The sequence below is a fragment of the Prinia subflava genome, chromosome 5, assembly GCF_021018805.1.
Source record: "Prinia subflava isolate CZ2003 ecotype Zambia chromosome 5, Cam_Psub_1.2, whole genome shotgun sequence".
Classification (NCBI taxonomy): Eukaryota; Metazoa; Chordata; class Aves; order Passeriformes; family Cisticolidae; genus Prinia; species Prinia subflava.
This window is the reverse complement of record NC_086251.1, coordinates 10,873,406-10,893,943: the sequence shown is the minus strand read 5'-3', so window position 1 is coordinate 10,893,943 and position 20,538 is coordinate 10,873,406. Positions and strand designations below refer to the sequence as shown.

At 39.0% G+C, this 20,538-nt stretch overlaps 1 protein-coding gene across 1 annotated transcript in view; it reads right to left on the bottom strand.

Moving 5' to 3' along the window:
• The window catches only part of LGR4 (leucine rich repeat containing G protein-coupled receptor 4), a 78,280-nt gene that overhangs the window by 9,108 nt on the left and 48,634 nt on the right, over positions 1 to 20,538 (bottom strand). The window contains exons 5-13 of the mRNA XM_063397992.1: positions 10,577 to 10,792; positions 9,860 to 9,931; positions 8,395 to 8,463; positions 7,739 to 7,810; positions 7,581 to 7,652; positions 6,836 to 6,904; positions 6,354 to 6,425; positions 1,049 to 1,114; positions 326 to 397 (exon numbers count right to left, since the gene is read on the bottom strand). Coding sequence (XP_063254062.1) covers positions 326 to 397; positions 1,049 to 1,114; positions 6,354 to 6,425; positions 6,836 to 6,904; positions 7,581 to 7,652; positions 7,739 to 7,810; positions 8,395 to 8,463; positions 9,860 to 9,931; positions 10,577 to 10,792 — 780 coding nt within the window. The remainder of the gene's footprint in view (positions 1 to 325; positions 398 to 1,048; positions 1,115 to 6,353; positions 6,426 to 6,835; positions 6,905 to 7,580; positions 7,653 to 7,738; positions 7,811 to 8,394; positions 8,464 to 9,859; positions 9,932 to 10,576; positions 10,793 to 20,538) is intronic.

The following is a 20,538-nucleotide window of genomic DNA, read 5'->3' as shown; positions in this document are numbered from 1 at the left end:
GGGAGAGGATAATTTTGTTTACTTATCTGCTTCTCCTGACGAAAATCAGATAGGCTCTCTCCAACAAATATTATATAATTAAATAATATAGTTACAATGCAATATACTGGACCACTGAAAAAACCTCATTTTTTAGACTTCATCTTTATAGAAGTATTTTTATAGGCTAGAAAAATGAAATGGGGAATAGAAAGAACAGGGCTGAAACTGGCTGCTGGCCTTTTGCCATCAATCAAATTTGTAACACCAACCCCTGACATCAGTTTACACGAGAATCAAAAACATGATCTTGTTTCACTCAGCATGCAGCTATATATGCACTTACAGGACACGAAGGGAGGATAGTCCTTGAAAGGTGTCCTCCGCAATTTCATGGATTTGATTATGCTGTAAGGAACTGCAAAGGAAAGAAGCAGAAACAGAATTTTATTAGCTTTAATTAGAACTTTATTTCAAACTAAGGGATAGCTTGGTGTCTGCCAGTGAATGACTTTAGCCATATCAATGACAAGATTTTACTCATTTCCCCTTGCTTGTCAAGTATTTTGCATCAGCTATGTTAATACAACCATGAAGCACTTTCGTGGCACCTCTGCCCAATCCCAAATCACAGCTCATTTAATTTAGAAGAGACTATGAAGTATGAACTGAATTACTTTCAAGCTAAAAACAGCACTTTGTGAACACTGGAGAGTCGTACTTAAATTTAAAACAACTCTCCATTCTGCATGGATTCTTTAGGCATATTCTAACCATTCCGTTTATGTGCACAGCAAACTACTACGAAATGCAGAATTAAGCTGTGTCTTTCATTTCTTTTGTGCCACAGGAATAATTAAGCATTAGCAATTAAGGAAAGCACAAGTGGTTGAATTCTCTGTCCAGCAAACTTCTCATATGAGTTCTCTCATATGAGAAAGAGGACATATCTCTCTCTGTCCTTAATTTTTGAAAATTAGGATAAAACATGAAGCAAAAAAGTCTCCAGACATGTGGACTCAGAATACTAAGGAGTTTATTAAAATAAACAACACTTATTTCTACTTACATTTCTTCCAAGGTATGGCAGCCCTTAAAACTTGGGAGGTCCTTTATATTGTTATAAGACAAGTCCCTTCAAAACAGAAAATGGGAGAAGGGTGCTTAGTTCAACTTCTTTCTACTTTAAACATCTCATCATTCTAACTATTAAACAGATTGACAGAAAAATCATCCTATTAATATCATTCTGCTGAAAAACTAAGGATAGTTTAGAGAAAACCACAGAGGGAATCACAAGTGTGAACTCTACATCTCAGTATACACATACCCTAAAAACATTTAGGACATGCTCCCTGAATTCTGAAAGTTATAATCTAAAAACTTTGTTCCTAACCTGCTTTTTTAGAATAAACTAGATAAATTGTATGTAAAACACAAATTTGGTGCCAATTTTGTTTCGTGTGCTGGTAATTGCTTAAGCAAAGCTAGGAAAGCTCAGAATGTTCTGTGAAACAATGCAGCAAAAGAAGACTAGAAGCAGGCCAACAATCTTAAAATTTCTATTTGAAAGGGAAATGGCTGTTTGAAAATAAATCCACTTCATCATTTTTTCTCCCTTGTTTTTCTTCTATCAAACAGACCATATATTTCTCCTCCCTTTTTCAGGATTTGCTTTTGTTCCACATTTTCCTGTGTACATCCTTTGCAAACATAGTTTGTGTCTCCGTCCCCTAATGATTTCAGTTACCAGTTCTCCTGTGGTGACTTTAGGAATTGTATTCTCATTCATTTGTTTAGCCCAGAAATACGTTTTGCACCTTTAAAACTAGATCTGAGAGTGAAGTAGGGGAGAAGTGGTGGAATGTCTGAGGTGGCTGTTTTAGAAAACACAGAGGTAAGAATTTTTCCTTCTCACAGACTTTGTTGTCTGCAGCACAGAGGAGGAGAGAGCTCTCCTTTGCTTTTAGTTTGGGGTTTTTTTTAGCTAGCTGAAGCAGAGAAGTTCCCTGGATTGTGGTTTTTCTTTTTCTTAAATCTGCTCAAACCTGCTCTGGACTGAAAACCCAGAAGAACAGTGAGAGCTCACACCTGTGGCCCACCGGGGCTTGGGACACTGCATTCCAGCACCACAGGGAGTGACAAGAGACTGAGCGAGCCAAGCTACACTCTGTGAAAGGGACTTCCTGAATTTGCTGTCTCTTCAGAACAGCAAGAGGTTTTATTGTTTAATGCTACTCATTTTTTGCGCTGGTGAATGTTTTGCCTGTTAAATAAACAGTTTTTTCCACTTTTATCCATGGAAATTTTTTCCTGAACTAGTAGGGGGAGGAGCCTCTTGAATTCAGTTTTCTAGAGGGACTCCATTCAGAGGTTTTCCCCCAAATTTGCCCTAAACCATGATAGATATAATTTCTTGGCAACCAGTGTAGCTCAAGAAAGTGGAATAAACATCTGCGGATTTCATGTTGGTTGTACTTACTCTGTATTGGGATAAAGCAGTCAGTAGCCATGTTGCTTGAATTCATAATGTCTCTTGGGGTGGAGGCCTTCATGTGTCTCTAGTCCCTAGGCTTTTTTGAGGTTTTAATACCTTTCTGGTCCATCCCTAGGCTTATTTTCTTATTTGGAGATAGCTCCAGTAGTGTCTCTAACACATAGTTTCTACAGTAGAGGGGCATGGATTACAATAGCTACTATGCTGTGCTTGGTGATAATGATTTATAGGAAGTTTACAAAGGTACTGGAGTTTGTTCAAGATATGAACGGTTTATGGTTTTTTCATCCTCCCCTGCATCCTAGTTCCAGTAGCACGTTTTGGGGGTTTATTGGTAATTGCACTCAGTTTGTTAGAAGAGGAGCAGGGGATGAGGCTTTTCAGCCTTTCCTTTCCTTCTTCTCCTTTGAATCTGTTATGTCACTTTTGGAAAATGTTCCGTTTCCCCTGAATGTTAAAGAGACCATCTTCTGTAAGCTTCCTCTGTATAGTCTGCACTTGTCTAGAGTGAGGGCTGAGATTTCCAGAGGAGCTGATGAGACCCCTGACCAAGGAGAAGACCCAGATGTGGAAAATCCTGAGAGGTGTGGAGAATGGGAGAGAATGGGCTGAGCCCTGAAGGAATTTTCTGACCCTACAGACTGGGATTTTCCATGTGAACAAATACAGAACCCAGCTGAGGGGACGAAATACCTGAAAGAGAAGTGACATAATGACTCTAAGGAGAAAAAGATTATTGCAATAAGCTGGGCCCTAGCATATGCTTGTTGCACGCTGCTAGATACTGCAGGGCAGCAGATAGAGGCAGGAGGGCAGGGAGATAAATCAGCAGCTACCCCAGTCACTCAGGCTTCAGCCAACACCCCAGTTACTCAGGTTGTAGCTAAACCAAGACAGTGAGCCTAAGCCACTGGCAGTCGCTACTGCAGGAAAGAAGCACAAAAACAAAACTGATCAACCAGTGAATGATGATCATGGGGAAGGACTTTCAAAGCCACAAAATCAGAAGTCAAAGCAACTGACACAAAATCAGAAGACACTATTGATTCCTTTGCCCTGAAGGACCTTTGTGGCCTAAGAAAAGATTACACTCGATGACTTGATGAATCTGTAATTAGTTGTTTAGTCCATCTTTGGGATGTTGCAGGCAAGGCTACAATGCTGGACAACACTGAAGCAAGGCATTTGGGATCCCTGTCACATGACCCAGTTATCAACCAAGGAATGATGAGGGAGGCTAACCCTCACAGTCTCTGGGAACGGGTCCTGGGAAGTGTGGTACAAATGTGTGGGCAATCTCTGTATGCAGCAAACCCAGTGGAAGAGCATAGAACAAGGGATTCAACGCTTGAGAGAAACGGCAGTGGCAGAGATTGTCTTCTCAGATGACCTAACAACTAGGAATCCAGACTTGGTACCATGTACATCCATGATGTGGCAAAAGCTTGTACTTGTGACTTAGGCCACAAGAATATGCTTCTGCTTTAGCAATAATGAAGTGAGATGACATAGAGGAGACCATGCTTGATATGGTGAAGAAGCTCCATACATGGCTCAACACATGCAAGAATTGTAGTTGTGGAAACATGTCTGCAGGAATTAGAAGACAAGATAGAGGAGAATCACAAGAAACCCAGGGAGGAGATTAAAAAGTACCTTCTCCAAATCTTGGCAGTTCAGATCAGAGATTCTGGTACCAAATGCAGATATCCCTCAGCTAGGGAGAGAAGGTATATCCCACGAGGTGAGCTGTGGTTCTTCCTGCATGATTATGGAGAAAACATGAGGAAGTGGGATGGAAAACCTACTGCTGCTTTGACACAACAGGTGCTTGACTTGAAGGACAGAAAGACTCAGAGAGGAATTTCCACCAAAAAGGAAGCAGCTCCAGGGGCTGGAGCCAAACTGACAGGTATGATGATGACATGCCCGTTCCCATTGAAGGAACCTCCAAGACATATGCCCAGGGAAAGAAGGACAGCCGGGCTTAGAGGGGCCCTGCCTCTAGACATGTAGAGGCTAGGGAAAAACATGTTTTTTGGACTGTATGGATTTGTTGGCCTGGCATATCAGAACCACAAAAATATGAGGCCTTGGTCAACGCTGGTGCACAGTGCATACTAATCCCACCAAGACATGTAGAATCTGCTTCTGTTGCTGGCGTGACAGGGGGATCACAGGATTTGACTTGGAGGAAGCTGATGTGGGTCTGACTGGAAATAAGTGGAAGAAACACCCTATTGTGACTGGCCCAGAGGCTCCATGCATTTTGGGTATAGACTTCCTCTGAAGTGGGTATTTCAAAGACTCAAAGGGACTAAGGTAGGTGTTTGGGATGGCAGCTGTAGAGAGAGAGGGTGTTAAGCAATTGAACACTTTGCCTAGACTATCACAACCCATCTATAAGTAGGACTTCTGAAGGGGGAAGAGCAACGAGTACCAATTACCACCTCGACAGTGCATTGCCGGCAGTATCGGATGAATCGAGATGCTGTGATCCCCATCCACAAGATGATCCGAGAGCTGGAGAGCCAAGGGGTGGTCAGCAAAACCCACTCACCCTTCAATAGCCCCATTTGGCCTGTGTGCAGGTCTGACAGAGAATGGAGACTGACTGTGGACTATCATGCCTTGAATGAAGTGACTCCACTGCTGAGCACCGCTGTGCTGGACATGTTAGAGCTCCAGTAGGAGCTGGAGTCCATGGCAGCAAAGTGGTACGCCACAATCGACATTGCTAATGCGTTTTTCTCCATTCCTCTGGCTGCAGAATGTAGGCCTCAGTTTGCTTTCACCTGGAGGGGAGTGCAGTACACCTGGAACTGACTGCATCAGGGGTGTAAGCACAGCCCCACCATCTGCCATGGACTGATCCAGGCTGCACAAGATAAAGGGTGAGGCTCCAGAACATCTACAGTACATTGATGACATCACTGTGTGGGGAACATGGCAATGGGAGTATTTGAGAAAGGAGAGATCATCCAGATTCTCCTGGAAGCTGGTTTTGCCATCAAGAAGAACAAAGTCAAGGGACCTGCCCATGAGATCCAGTTCCTGGGAGTATAGTGGCAAGATGGACGGCATCAGATTCCCACTGAGGTCATCAATAAGATCACAGCAATGTCTCCATCAACCAGCAAGAAGGAAATACAACTTTCTGAATTTGCCATGTCTTCAGAAGAGCGAGTGGTTTTATTGTTTAATATTACTCGTTTTTTTATGCTTGTGAATACTCTGATTGTTAAATAAACAGTTTTTTCCACTTTTATCCAAGGAAATATTTTCCTGAACCAGTAGGGGTAGGGGCCTCTTGAATTCGATTTTCTAGAGTGACCCTCTTTGGAGGTTTTCTTCCAAATTTGCCCTAAACCAGGACACCAGTTTGGCAGTTTTTGCATTAATTTTAACACATCCTCACTGCTTTTTATGTCTAGCCTTTGTATTGCTATCTTCTTCCTAATTCTCATCTCCATTTCTTTTGGTTCCTGATGCTCTGTTCCTGAACACAAAAAGTCAAAGCACTATAACTAAACTCTTCTTTAACCTCTGAACGTAGATGACTACTGTTAAGAATAAATGGTGGCAGAACAAATCTGAATATTGGTCTCTGCAGCACCATCTTACATCTCTCTCATAACATATGAAAGAAATGTAACATATCCCTATAAAGAGGACTCTGTTTAAGGAATGTAAAGCATTACATCAAATCTGCCAAAAATCTTGATTAGAACAATCAAGAAACTACATTTCCATTTCTACCACATTTGGTAGAACTACTAGGATCAAAAATTCAAAGCAACACTACTACTTTAAATTAGATTTAAGCTTCTTTCAAAACATTCTGATGCATGAAGAGAGGCACAATATGTATACTTACAAAGTTCGAAGCACCCTTTGCTCTTGGCATAAATTAAAAGGAATACTGTTTATCTTGGTCCCTGTAAGAGTTCTGTGGGGGAAAAAAAACCAAAAAACAACAAACCCACACATATAAATGCTTATTTTATTTATGACAGATGGCATAACAAGTATATATAAGAGCAGAATGCTATTGGGGTGCTAGATTCACCCACCAATTTTTTTTTTGTTTCTTTGTTTGGAAGAGGACAATTTTTCTGTTTTTCTGTTCTGGAAGAGGGGTTAGTATCAATGGCCTTTTTCATAGGCTTTTCTCAGCTTCCTCTACTATAAAAAAAAACCATTAAGTGACATCTAGGTATCACAGTGAGGAAAAGTGTATCATTATGCTTATTGACAGGAAGAGAATATACACGCAATTGCTTTCCAGATCCACTAATCATATTTCAATTACTTCACAACAGGCAAAGCCAAGAATTTATTTCTATAGAAGACACTTACAAGCTCTCCAGATTTATGGTTCCTGTCAAATTAGGAAACCACTGCACCATGCTGGCCCCCCGAATGACCCTAGAAAGAAATCCCCAAGAAAATTAGTGAACTATTCACTGAACTGTGAACTATTCTGAAACTGACTTGTGACATTCAGTGTTATTATCAGGTAGGTATTTACACGAAGGAGACATTCTAACATTCTTTGCTTTTAAATTTTACATTCGAATAATTTGTGAAAGATTGTCTTCTCACTGCTTCTTATGCTACTCATTTGCTTAACAAATTACTCCTCCATGACCAAGCAATTGGAATTCATCAAACTGGAAAGAGTGTTATCAATATATATATGAAAAGTGTTGTAGTTCACAGTCTCACTCCATTTAGCTTATTCATCATCCCTAGAAGTGATATCTTCTAAGAGCATACATGCACTAACCTGCAAAACATTCTCACAATGTACATCCCTGTTCAAAAAACCACCAAGGACATATTGCAGATTGTTTAGCTAGGAATCTGAGTATTTGGCCTTGGGTTATGTATCTTATGAAAGGTAATTAAAAAAAAAGTTGTAGACCATATTTAATAGAGCTTCTTAAGAAACTAGATATACCCAACAACAACAATATTTATTAAAACTTACTGAAAAAAACCCCTCTAATGTAAGAGGGAGTAAAAAATTTATTTATTTTGAGTTCTTAGCCACAACATTTCATACCCATTTATAGTACAGTATTGTCAACAAGGTACTTACAGGGAATGCAAATCTGACAGATTCTGAAATGCTGAGTTCCCCACAAAAGACAAAGGATTATCATACAAATGTCTGGGAAACAAAAAACACATTTCAGTGTTTGTTCTTACAGTCACTGTCTGCTAAAGGCTAAAAATAGATGGATGAAAATTACTTACATCGTTTTTAGAAGGGGGTTTCCTGCAAATGCACCATCAGGAATTATGGAAATGTAGTTACTGTGAAATCCCCTAAAGATATTAGCAAAGAAAAATCCAACATTTAAAACTATACTGCCAGCAGATTCAGCTAGTAGTCATTTTCATCATATCTACTCAATTCCCAGTCCTGCCGTAACAAGGACTGCAATAGTACTAAGCCAATCTGTAGGAGTAACTTTAGAGGCATGATTTCTGTCTACTGCACATATGCTAAACTGAAAATATTTCATCAGAAAGAAATTCTTTTGACCAGACACGATGCTGTTCTTTCATGCTTCTTACTCATCTCTTAAGGAGGGGACAAGGAAAACGTGCATCATCAATGAGTACCTAATCTGCTAGTGGAGGCCAAAACCATCTTGTGATTAAGATCTATACTAATGGTTCTCCCGAATAAATTGCATGCTTATGTAACTCCAAAATAATTTTCAACACATGTCCTCTCTAGATGATGATTATATCTTCTTTTAATTATAGCTTCATTTAGCATAACTTTACCTAATTTCGGCTTCTGCACCAGGAGACAAGCATTCTTAAATCTAGGATTTTTTTCCTTTTTTGTTTATGAAAAAGAGAAAGAAAATTGGTAAAAAGTGAGAATAAGTAATACTCACAATTCCTTTAGATTTGGAAGTGCTTTTATGGCTTCAGGGAACTCTACCATGTTATTGTAATTTAAATCCCTAGAAGAAACAAAGCAAGAACATTAGAAATTTTTTAACAGTAGCCATGAATTGTCAAAGTAATTTTTAAGACAGTCCAACAAAAGAAAAGCGCTCTCAGAACACCTTTAACTAGACGATAGAATAACTTCAACATAGATTTTAGTCTTCTGATGTTTACATACTTTATAGCCAGCTAATAACTTAGGCAAGATATTTAATATTACCTAGAGATTAGTCATATTAAGTCAAACAATATTTCCTTACAGCAAAGCTCAGTATTTTTCAATACCTCACGGATTTTTCTTCAACAGCATTTACACAGAGATGAACTATGATTTTAAAGATTTAAAAAAGAAGTAGATACAAATGACTACTCTTTATCATCTTACTAAGAATATTTTTGTCAAGGTTTTATAAAACAAACAGTAAACAAGCCACTATGTAAAAACAGATCTTGCAGCAAAACTAATTATAAATACTGATTAAAAGCACAGAAAAACTTCATGACATGTTGGTGATAGGGATCTCTTGAACTCTCGGTTAACTTGTCACTATTCTAGCAGTAATGTCAGGACCTCTGCAAAAGGAATTCCTTACAAATGGCAAAAAACATTTTCAGAGTCTTATATTAGCTGTATCTATTTACACAGCACATACTACTTAACTGAGGTTGCAAGAGGATGACAAGACAAAGCAAGCAGCATCTCTGGACTTATCCAAGCTCCTCATGTTAACAGAGGCTGTCATTGGCTTGCCCTTGCCCTCCTTCATTAGTTTCACCTATTTAGCATTCTCCAAATCATAAAAAAATGACACTGCTGAGGGAGATACTGCTTATTAGACATTCACTGAGTGAGCTGAAGGGGAATGGGAAATGTAACCCAAGCAGCTGAAAGCCATTCCTTGCCAGTGACACACTCAGGAGGTTTAGGATGAGGAACAGTGGAGCAACAGCCCTCTGAGACCCCCTCAGAAAGCTCCTATTGTCACACAACAGCTTTGGCAATGTATTCCATATATGTTTAACCCTACAGGAAATCTGAGAAACAAATATTTGTATCTTATCACTCATGGGGCCACTCAAACACTTGTGATCTATCCAACTGACTCAGCAGAGTGCTATGCAAAGCTAGACCAAGGCTAGGAACATTAAAGCCACATCATTCAGCATGACAATTCACCCAGGCTAATATTTACCTGCTTCTCAATGTAGTTAATTAGTTTTTGGTGGAGCACTGAACTGATACCAGCCTTCAGTTCTGAAACTTGAGCTGGACCTAAGTGTCAGTGGCATGTGTTGCACAATGCACATACACCCAATTTGCAAAACTTTCATCATATCAGTATGGCAACCTTGATTAAGCTGAGATTGAGACAAACATTGACCAGAAATTATTTTAAGAAACATACTTACAAGGTTTCAAGGTTGTCTAATCCATCAAAACAGTGTTTTCCTATAGTTTTTATTTTATTATTATGAAGATGTCTGAAAAACAAAACCAAAACAAGTTCATGATTTCACATAAGTTAACAAATTAGCAGATATCTCTATGAAATCAATGGAATAAAATAGTTTAACAAAAAGTATTGCATGACATGGATTATGCAGAAGAATGTCATTCACTTCCAGACAAAATATTTCATCTTCATATGGAAAAAGAAGAGATTGCTTGCAGTCAAGACAACCTATTTTAAATCTTTAATCACTGTTCAGAAATGTGATAAAAATATAAACACAGAAGCCAAACTAATTTTTCATATTATTCCATGGAGATTTTTAAGACTACAAAGAAACAGGTTTCAGATAAAATGGATATATTTTTCTTCTTTTAGTATCTCTGAAAACTTTCTCTGACAACCACTGTTTTGAAATACTCATTATATAATGAGATGTCAGAAATCAAATCTCACTACCCATGGCCCATGTGACTTTTTGTTTAGGAGAAAGTCTTTAGCAAACCTTCAGCAGCTTCTCTAAGATACACGGTATCATCTCATGTTGGTAGTAGAGGCTGTTACTAGTCAACTGAGCTAAAACATAGCAAAACAACCGTTTTCAATGCCATCCTAGATTAATCAAAACCGTAACTAAGGAGAAAAGCAAAGTGTCCTATGAAATACAAATACTCACAGAACAACAAGACTCGAAAGATTTGTAAATGCATAGTCAGGAATGTGTGTTATTTTGTTGAGAGCCAGCGTTAGGGCTTGCAGAGAGGGGAGATTGCTGAGCGGATGGATGGGAACTTCTGTCAAACTGTTGTCATCCAACCAAAGGTGACGCAGCTGCACAAGACCCTCAAAACTGTCCTCTGGTATGGCAGTAATATGGTTAGCATCTAAACGCCTATATTAAAACAGAGAGAATCCATGTAAAAAACAAACTACAGATCAGAAAAAATACCAGTTGAAGTCCTACTATTCATGAATATCTTTTTTCAAGCTTATGTATCTTTCACTGAAATAACTCAATACTGCAAAGTTTGAAGTGTTACTGAAAGATGCATGAAAACCTTTTCAAGGCAAATGAAGAGCCCATAAAATAAAGTTTCATAATAAACTTTTCAAACCTTTTTAATAAAACGTTTTAACAAATTGATATACTTATAATCATCTAACCAAAATGAATTAATAACTCTCTAAGGCATCTCCCAAAAACCACAGCTTCTAACACTGAAACAAATCTTTAAAACAGTAGCTTGACAGCATATCTAAGACTGCAGAGGCATTTACTCATTGAATGGATTATCCCCACATCTATCTTGTTGACAGCATCATATACTGTTGTATGGTTTGTTCTGTGGTACAGCTATGCAGTAACAAACTTTAGAGAACAAAATTATTAAAAGCTGTGAACAAAAGCTTTGTGAACAAAGTGAGAGTTATGAATTACCCCAACAAATAAAACGTTGCAACTAAAACTGATTGCTCTCTTGCACCCGATCTTTTCTAACATTCTCCACAACAAAATGCAAAATAGCATGTCAGCACTACTAACTATTGTACATCACTGGATTTGCCATCATACTTTTTCCCTAAATGAATGCCAATTGCAACAGTAGATACAGTAACTGTCCCGGTTCCAGCCATAACAGGGTTCATTTTTGTAGGAACTGTGAGGGGACATAGGGACATAGCTAGGACACAGAGGTTATTCAACATCCTGGGAAGAAGCAATACATTCATAAAGCAGGGATAGTCCATGGACCTTAATGGGTCTGAGAAGGCATAGAGCAGACAGCACTGGGCAATATTTGATGGCCCTCTGACCTAAAGGCTGTTGTCTCTAGGTCAACATACAGCTGAACCATGGAGGCCTTGCAGAAAGCACCTTGCACAACTGATTTGAAATGACTGCTGTACCAGCCATGGTGCATTGTGCTGCCGTGCAGAGAGAGACAACACATATACCCTCCTCCATTAACATGGATGCTTATTGTTGGGGGTTAGATTTGCCTCTTTTTCACTTATAAAATTTTTTCCCATAAGTTTCTAAGAAACCTTAATGACAGTACTTAGCTAGAACAGAGGGAGTAGTTGAAGGGCATGGCAGCACAAGGCTACACCTATTGTTTTTCCATCTCTGAGAGTGTCCCTCAGAGGGGAGAGATAACACGAGCTTTGGGAAAGGGAAAAGACAGAGCTGGGGGGCCAGTTGCTCACTCTTGGCATCGAGGAGGGCAGTCAAGCTGCCCCTCCTGCAGGAAGAGTTCACAGCCATCACTCCGTCTTATCCTGGGAAATCTACCATCATCTGCTCGTGTACCCAGGAATCCTGAGCTCGCTTTCTCCAGCCTTCCCCCACCACCGCTGCTTCTTCCCAGCTCTGAGGCTTTCCTGCTACTCTGTAGCCCTGCCCTGCCCAGCCCTGCCGGGACACCCCTGCCGCTCCAGCTGCCAGCGCAGAGCTCCTCATCTCATCCACCAGCCCGGGACTTTCCTCCCTTCCAGCTCGGCCTCTCGGAGCCCTGCAGGGGCACCAAGATCAAACTGCCCCGGGCTTTTGTGAAAGAAAGCCCTCAAGGTTCCTGTTTCTGTTTATTATTAATGCTGTAGTTGTTGTTTGTTTGTTGTTTTGTCATATATACTAGTAAAGAACTGTTATTCCTATCCCCATACCTCTGCCAGAAAGCCCCTTTAATTTTCTAAATTAGAATAATTTGGAGGGAGGGGATTTGAATTCTCCATCTCTAGGGAGGTCCTGCCCTTCCCTAGCAGATGCCTGTCTTTCAAACCAAGACACTTATTAAGATACATACCAGCATAGCTCTGGAATTATGTTAGCACTCTCTGGTTTCTAAAGCCATGATCAGATATGCTCTTGCAAGTCCAGCTAGGTTAGTTTCAGAAGTAATTTCCTCCAGCCATTCTTCCTGTCCTTCTCTGGGCAGGCAAGGTGGGCCAAGTGACTCTACTGCATTTGTCCCCAGGCACAGTCACAACAGATCTGGATCCCAACACTTAAAGGACATGCAGAATTCAAAGGGAGAAGATAACCCTGACTAAGAATTAATGCAGAAGACAAGGCTGATCACAAATTTAACACAATTATTTTCCTTAAAACAGAGGTTTGTTGTGATGCGTGTGGTTTGCATATTTCAAATTATTATGAAGTCATCAACTGAATTCCCATGTAATAAAAAGTCCAAAAATACATCAAATTAAGCAACAAATATACTATTCCAAGTGGGAACTTAAAAAATTTTCACAGTCAAAGTTCTCTCCTAAGATGAGTGAGGCGTCATTAGCTCTAAAGATGTACATAAAAGGTAATTCCTATGGTTCGTATGCTGGCATCCCCTTATCATTCGCCCCATGGTCTGACAGGTGTGTATGCTATTCTATTTGAATGCTCTTAGGCTGCATGGAGACTAAAACATTTCAGAGAAACTGAAGTCTGATGATAATAAAGGAGGGAAAAAAAGAGGCTGGGGGGAAAGAGGAAAAAAGCCTTAGGCTCTGCCTCGGAAAAAAGGCAACTATAAATTACCTTTCTTCTCTGCTAAATTTACACAGCTCCATGAAGATCAAAGAATTATTTCCCAATGGAATAAACATATCTGAGTCTGGTAATTTCTCCCTATCCCTCTCCCACTTTTTTTTTCCTGTTTTTTGCTTGTTTGGGGGTTTTTCTGGGGGGGAAAGGGGTTGGTTTGGGTTTTTTTAAGAGAAGCAGCATATTCAAGAGACAGGCCTCAATGATTGTGCCTACTCATCTAGCCCATTTGTACTTCCACTGGCACCTTGCTAAATTCCATTTTTCTAGAAGATTTAGGAAAACAAAAGCACACAAAAAAGCCAAACGTCCTGCTCCTCCTTTCCCAGCCTTAAAGAAGGAGGTGAACAGACAAAGGATGGACATACACAAATGAGGGAGTTGAACACAGCCAGGGAGAAAAAACGTGCTCATGAAGATGATGTCAAACCCTGAATTTTTAGTTTGCTTTGCCAAGACCTCTGTCCCTAAGAATAAGTGATCGAGTACCCAAGTAACCATACTTTAAACTGATGACTGTCCCCAGCCATCCAATTTGTTGTGTTTGTTTTCTCCAGCCCACAGCAGGAAAGATGAGAGGGGGGAAAAAACACCACCATCTACCACTGACATTGAGCAGAAAAGTTTGGAAAGTGAAAGAAATATTTTGAGATTATTTGGCCTCATCCACCATTTTCTGTGTTCCTCCTAAGAGCCTAATATGCCATGGTTATTTTTTTTTTCTCTTCCAAACAGCCGAGGCTTATTTACATGATACTGAATGCACAAAACACAGCTGAAACGCTCCTATTTAGTGTGAAATGCACATAACAAAACACTTAGTGAAACAACTGAAAAGCAAACCTAAAATATTTGACAACCTTCACAAAATATTAACAATTAAGGACCACAGCTTTTTTTTAAGGTAGATAGGGGAATATTCCCTAGGTCAAATAATTAACAAAGAACAAGCAGTATTCTTTGCTTGGACTGGACTTTGTACAAAGACTGTCTTTTTCCATTATGTTGTTAAAGATACAACTATATTCTTTATTTACAGCTTGCAGCATGTACCTAATGATCCAGAAGCTACTCCAATTCCAGCTTTCTTATAGGCACTGGCTTGTGAGAGACCTTTACGTTTTAATCTATAAATTAAAGAGTTCAGTTGTGAAGCTGTCATCTTCACTTCTGTTCCTCTCATGATCCCTCCTCACACAAGCACCAACTCCAGAAGAAGAAAAGAGCAGCAGGATGATAGAAACCTAAACATTCAGCAGCTCTTACGACAGTATTCGACATATTATTGAAACAGGACATAGTAAGGTCTTCAAACAATTGCCTCTGCTCTAAGGAAACCAGAGGCTAGGGAACTAGTAAGAATGCCTACCTCAATTCAAATGAATGTAAGTTCCAAATCAAACACACATATATAGGTGAATTCTACATACATATGTACACACACAGCTTAGGGCAACTGTCCTACAGCCTGCATCCCCTATAGGTAACACTTGAGAGGCCTCCAGGACCAGCCTCCCAGCCTCACTACCTCTCATCTGTGACCACAGGCAGTCTTCCAGGCTTCAGCGACTAGGAAATTTTAACAGCCTTGTACTAATAGCCTAATTAACACCCTTGTACAGCAGGAGTTTACTGCTGATGTTAATAAAAGGCAAATCACTCCCAGCTCTTGTGTTAAACCACTTCTGCCAATGCCAATCATTAACAAACACTGCTCTTTAAAGTGCTCCTTCAAAAACCACAAAGAAATCACTCCAATAACAGTGGAGTACATTTTTAGGTCTTGAAGCTGAGTACCGATAAGCCTGGTACCTCAGAAATCCTGCTACAGAGGGAGGCAATAACCCATGTTAACAGAGGTACTTTAAAACACTCTTGAGAGTTTGTTCACTGTATCAGGCAGTGGCTCTCTGTGCATTCATTATATGTTGAGAACATCAATACAACTATTTGCTTTATTCAAAGACAAATTTACAGCAGCTCTCAGAAACTAATGATACATGCCGAAGCTATTTCAACACCAGTACTGATGTGCCAGCACATCTATTTCTTCCATCTTCATGTTTAGATGTTACCAGTCAGAGGTCATAGTTTGCTGCAAAGTACCCACAGAGGATTTTTTTGCTGAAAAGTACCCACAGAGCTAATTTTGCTTACATGCTATTTAACTTTTACCATCTCATTTAGGTTTCTGATCATTCAATTTCTAAATAATTCCCTGATTTTATTTAAACTTAGCAATTCCTTAAGCAAGCCCAGACAGTTTAAAAAAAAAAAAGCTACAGTAATCCCAGAAATTCTGGGGTTTTTTCACAAAAAACCATACCTCACTTCCAAGAAAACCAAAACACCTCCTAAAGGTAAAGATGGCATAGAAAATATGTGAAGTATACTAAGCAGTATATTTAAAGATTTTTTCAGCACAATCAGATATGCTCAGAAGAACTCTTATACATTCTTAACTCTAACCATTCAAGGAAGAAAAACATATTCAGCATATTTAAGTCTGCATTGGTTTTGGAGGTTAAAGAAAAAATGTGTCAATTTCTTCCATTCCCATTCTGATTAATCCCATATCTTAACATAGACTAAATCTGAGGGGTTAAACCTTTAACCCCTTAATAACAGCAAAGCAGGAAACTAGAAAACCTCTGAAGACAAACCATTAAAAGTTGCTTAGCTGAAAAGACACATGCCACATACAAAACCCTTTAAAGCTTCTTAATTTCATCTAGTCATTGCTATTGATGAACACCTTCCACGGCCTCCCAGACAATATTGTCCCTACCGACATGTCTTGTCCTTCCAAACTCCATAATCCAGAACCACAAAATTATCAACAAGATAAGTGCTTAAGGCACTCTTTGAGAAGAAAATAGCAAAATTAAATCAGAACTGTGAATTTTTTGATATAAGATTATGTTTGCATTGTTCTCTCCAAATTCAGGGATCCTTCCAACACATTTTGTGTTTATGGTTTATGTTACTGAAATTGTCAGCAATATGAACTATGGCTTAAAACTGGGCAGTTTCATTACCAGCAGAATGTTTCTAGATTTGACTTTTTAAATAAATACAGATATTAACTTGATCTGTTATAAGGAATCCTTCCTAAAATACCAAAAAGCTAGAAATGCAAGACTGTTGCTCACATGTTCTACTTTAAATGTGTCCTGACTGAAATATGCCTCCATTTACTGTCCCCATACTTTCACCATGTATTTTTACCCTGCAAAGCATGATTCTGCTCTCATTCCTTTCAGTTTTACATTAGGACCCCAGTCCTTCCTACCCATGTCAAGATGATTCCCACTCCCAGAAAGTATTACCGCATCCCAGTTGATTTATGCCTCCTGCCTTATCCTGCCTCAAGCCTGCTCCAACCTCCTAAGATAGGAAATCAGACTGAAAAACTGGTTATGATCCTGCTGTAAGCAGATCAGGCTGTTCAGGGAGCCAGAACTGCCACCAGGTATTGCAGAAAATGACTGCTGACCACATGCATGAAGACACTTACCCATGCAGCTCAGGTGAACACCCACACAAAAAGAAAGGCAGGAGCTATCACAGTTGAGTATCACACTGGCATGATCCCAAATCCCAACAATTTGGGAATCTGGCTGAACAGCTAAGCTACAGTGCTTTGAACTGTTGCTACAGGAATGCTCTAATACTCCCTGCATGTGGACAAGTTTGCACATGCGCTGGGACAACAGAATTAAAATTATAATATATAATACCTAATACATTAGCAGATATTGACAGGCTTGCAAAAGACTCGTGGATTTGATAGCAAATGTGCAGTGGCAACTAGGTCTGTGGGGTTTTTATTCAAGTAGAATAAAGTTTTGCTTTGTAAAGCATCTGAAAGTCTTTGTTTAAAATAGTGTAATTCCAATATTTATCACACACTGGGGATTGTACTAGAATATTCCTACTACTCCTATGTAGCTGGGTTTCTGTGGTCAATCAGAGCAACCCTAAAAACTGCTGCAGTACAGACCCATTTTACAAATCTCCAGATTCTGGGTCAAAGCTCAGACCAGTGTTATCAAAATAAGCCATCACAGTCAAATATGCCAAGGCAGTTAAAGGACTGACTTTCATTAATGGCTTCCTGGTCGTTCCCAGGAAGCAGCTTCATATGCTGCTGAGCAGCACACTGCTGTGCTGCTGTACCTCTTGCTCTCTCTCTGACCCTTGGACTGCCCATAAACCTCACCAACACTATTTCCAGATCTCAAATACAAAGTATACCATTTCATGGCCTTGTAATAACAAAAACATGCTGTTGATCCTTTGCCGTAATCAAAATGCATCAATACTATTATTTACATTTGTGAAGTTCTTTGTCAGGTTTTTCTGCTACTAAAAGGGGCAGGTACAAGCTGACAACAAGTGGCTTCATCCTTGGTAGAGCTGTCCCACAGTCGCACCTATCCCAGCAACGTGAGCACACACCCTGCCTGATGAACTTTTCTGGGGTGCTATACAGTAAAACTCCTTAATTTTGCTAAATTTCACCTCCATATAAAGAATCCTATTCTAACTCTCTTTTGGAAGCCAGAGCTGGGAAAAATATTCAATGCAAACAGAAAATAAGAGTTGTCATTTAGTATTCTGAACCAGGCTGACTACTCACCAGCTGTAATATAAACACTACAGATCATGAAGCTCCTATAACAATCTTCTTTATTTCCATCCAGGTATATTTACTGAGTTTGTTAATACATACCACATTGTGGCAACTACCTTCATATGAAGCTAAAAACTGGAGTACATTAAGACAGAAAACAGTTGTAAAGGTGTTTCAAATGAAATTATTATCAATATACTATAAAGTTCTATGAGGGAGTAATTTGTGCCTTCACCAAGAAAAAAATACCCCTGAAACATACTTCAGAGCAAACTGGGAAACTGCCCAAAGAGGGACAGTTCAGTAATGTTTAAACTTGCAGATTTGGGATGGAGATTATATAACAACATAGAAGCAGGTTTTCTAACATTTATTCTGCAATGACTTTTTTGTTTTAATTGAAGCTCACAGCAACTTGGGAGTTTTGAATTCACAAAAGTTCCTTAGAAAGGGGAATAAATCACTTTTCTCCTTTTTTTTAATGCAATAAAGCAGGATGCTGACACTTATATTTCCATGTTCAGACACAAAATTCAGAGGACCACTCTTACATTCCTTTGCCAGAAAGTGCTGTCTGCATTACCAGGGGATATGGAAAATCAGTGTGTAATTATACATGAGTAATGCTAACAACGTTTTCCTGAATTCACTAAAATCACAGAAATGCATTCTGGCAAAGTAAACAAATTGCATAGAAAAAATGCTTTTCATCTCTCATTACACTTGCATCAAGACCCAATTTATTCTCAAATTCCTGCCCATTCTAACAAATTACAGTGGCCTTGCAATGCAGACATATCATTCAGGAACACACAGGGACAAACCAAAGGCTGAGTCACATCAGTGGACAGAAAACAACAACAACAACAACATGATTAAATCTTCCTGAGCTTCAGATTAGCTCAGTTGGTTAGTGCATGGTGCTACTAAAATCAAGGTCATGAGTTAAATCCCTGTGTGGACCTGTCACTAGAGAGCTGGATATAGTGATCCTTCCAACTCAAAATTTTCTGTGATTCTGATATCAGTGACTTCCAGACTGGATTTGCCTAACATATTTACAGGATTTTTACAACAGTTATCTGGAAATCTCAATATGGCTTTCCTCAGAAAAAGAAGTAATAAGCAACTTGCTACTACTAACCTAATTTTCTCCTTTTTCACCATCCTAAAATTGATATAGTTCATTATTTGCCCTTGAACAATGAAGCTCCTAGAAAGGGAAATTTCACCACATTTTAAATTGTTATTATTACATTTTAATTGTAAGGATGTTTTGCTCAAGTGATTATAATGATTACACCATAAAATCTTACGTCATCATCCTACTATTTTTTTCAAAACTAAAATGTTTGCTTTTTTAAATATAGGTAGCACAGTCATCTTTCCAAAAATATCAAAAAACATATGATTTTTTTAAAAAAGAGTGATGATGGCTTAATTTATGTATTATTTTTCTTTTAAATTTTGTTCCTTCCCTTCTGCACATAAATTTATCATCAAATTATCATCTCCAGCAACTGGAGACTTAATATTTTAAACTTTAATTAGAGAACAAACATTACTGTAAATATGTACAGAAAAAAGTATGTTCACTAAAAATGAAATGGATGATTTGTAGACTTGTTTTAAATTATCACTTAAGCTTTATTCATATCATGCAGTTTGAAGGGCTTTTATTACAGTGCATAGTATTTGCACCAGCACCAAGGTATTTTCTCTTCTACACATACACTAAAAGAAGAGTGAAATGCGGACATTGAATTCACTGCTTACTGGAATATCCAAGCAGCAGGGCCACGATCCAAGATTAGGGAAAGCAGAAAAGTACCTCTGCAAAAGTCATGCAATAGTTTGCAAATCTATTTTGCAAAACTATTTTTTTTTCAAAAATTCGTAATCTGAAGGAAATGGTCTTGGGCCAGAAACCTGAACTTTGGCACAGAGAGACTAGATAATTTACACTCTTCTCTTCCCCTCTCTCTCTGGCGGTAAGTGGGAAGAAGGAAAAATTTCACAGCCCCTCCCACCTCCTCCTCCTCACAGTGATAGGCATCTACCACCTAGAGAGCTGTAACTAACTATTAAGGTCTGATTAAGATGCTTTATAAAACATAATAAGCCATGAGATAGTATAAACACATATGAAATAACTTATGTGCAACTAGCAATAATGGCTGAGGTATTCATAACTGTCTGTAAGATTTCAACACCTTCCTGTAAAACCAATACTATGCACGACTCAAGTAATACTTCTTCCCAGAAATCCCTTTTCCTACTCTGGATACAAAAGACTTGGGCATCATTTATTTTTGCACAACATTTAAGAATTGCTTCAATACCTCAGGATATGCAAGAGGGTTTAGAGTTTAACTACACCACCACTGCATTCATACAGCCATCTTGTCACTGGTGTTTGAGTTTTGAAAGAGCTTGCATTTGGGTCACTCCTCCAAAGATG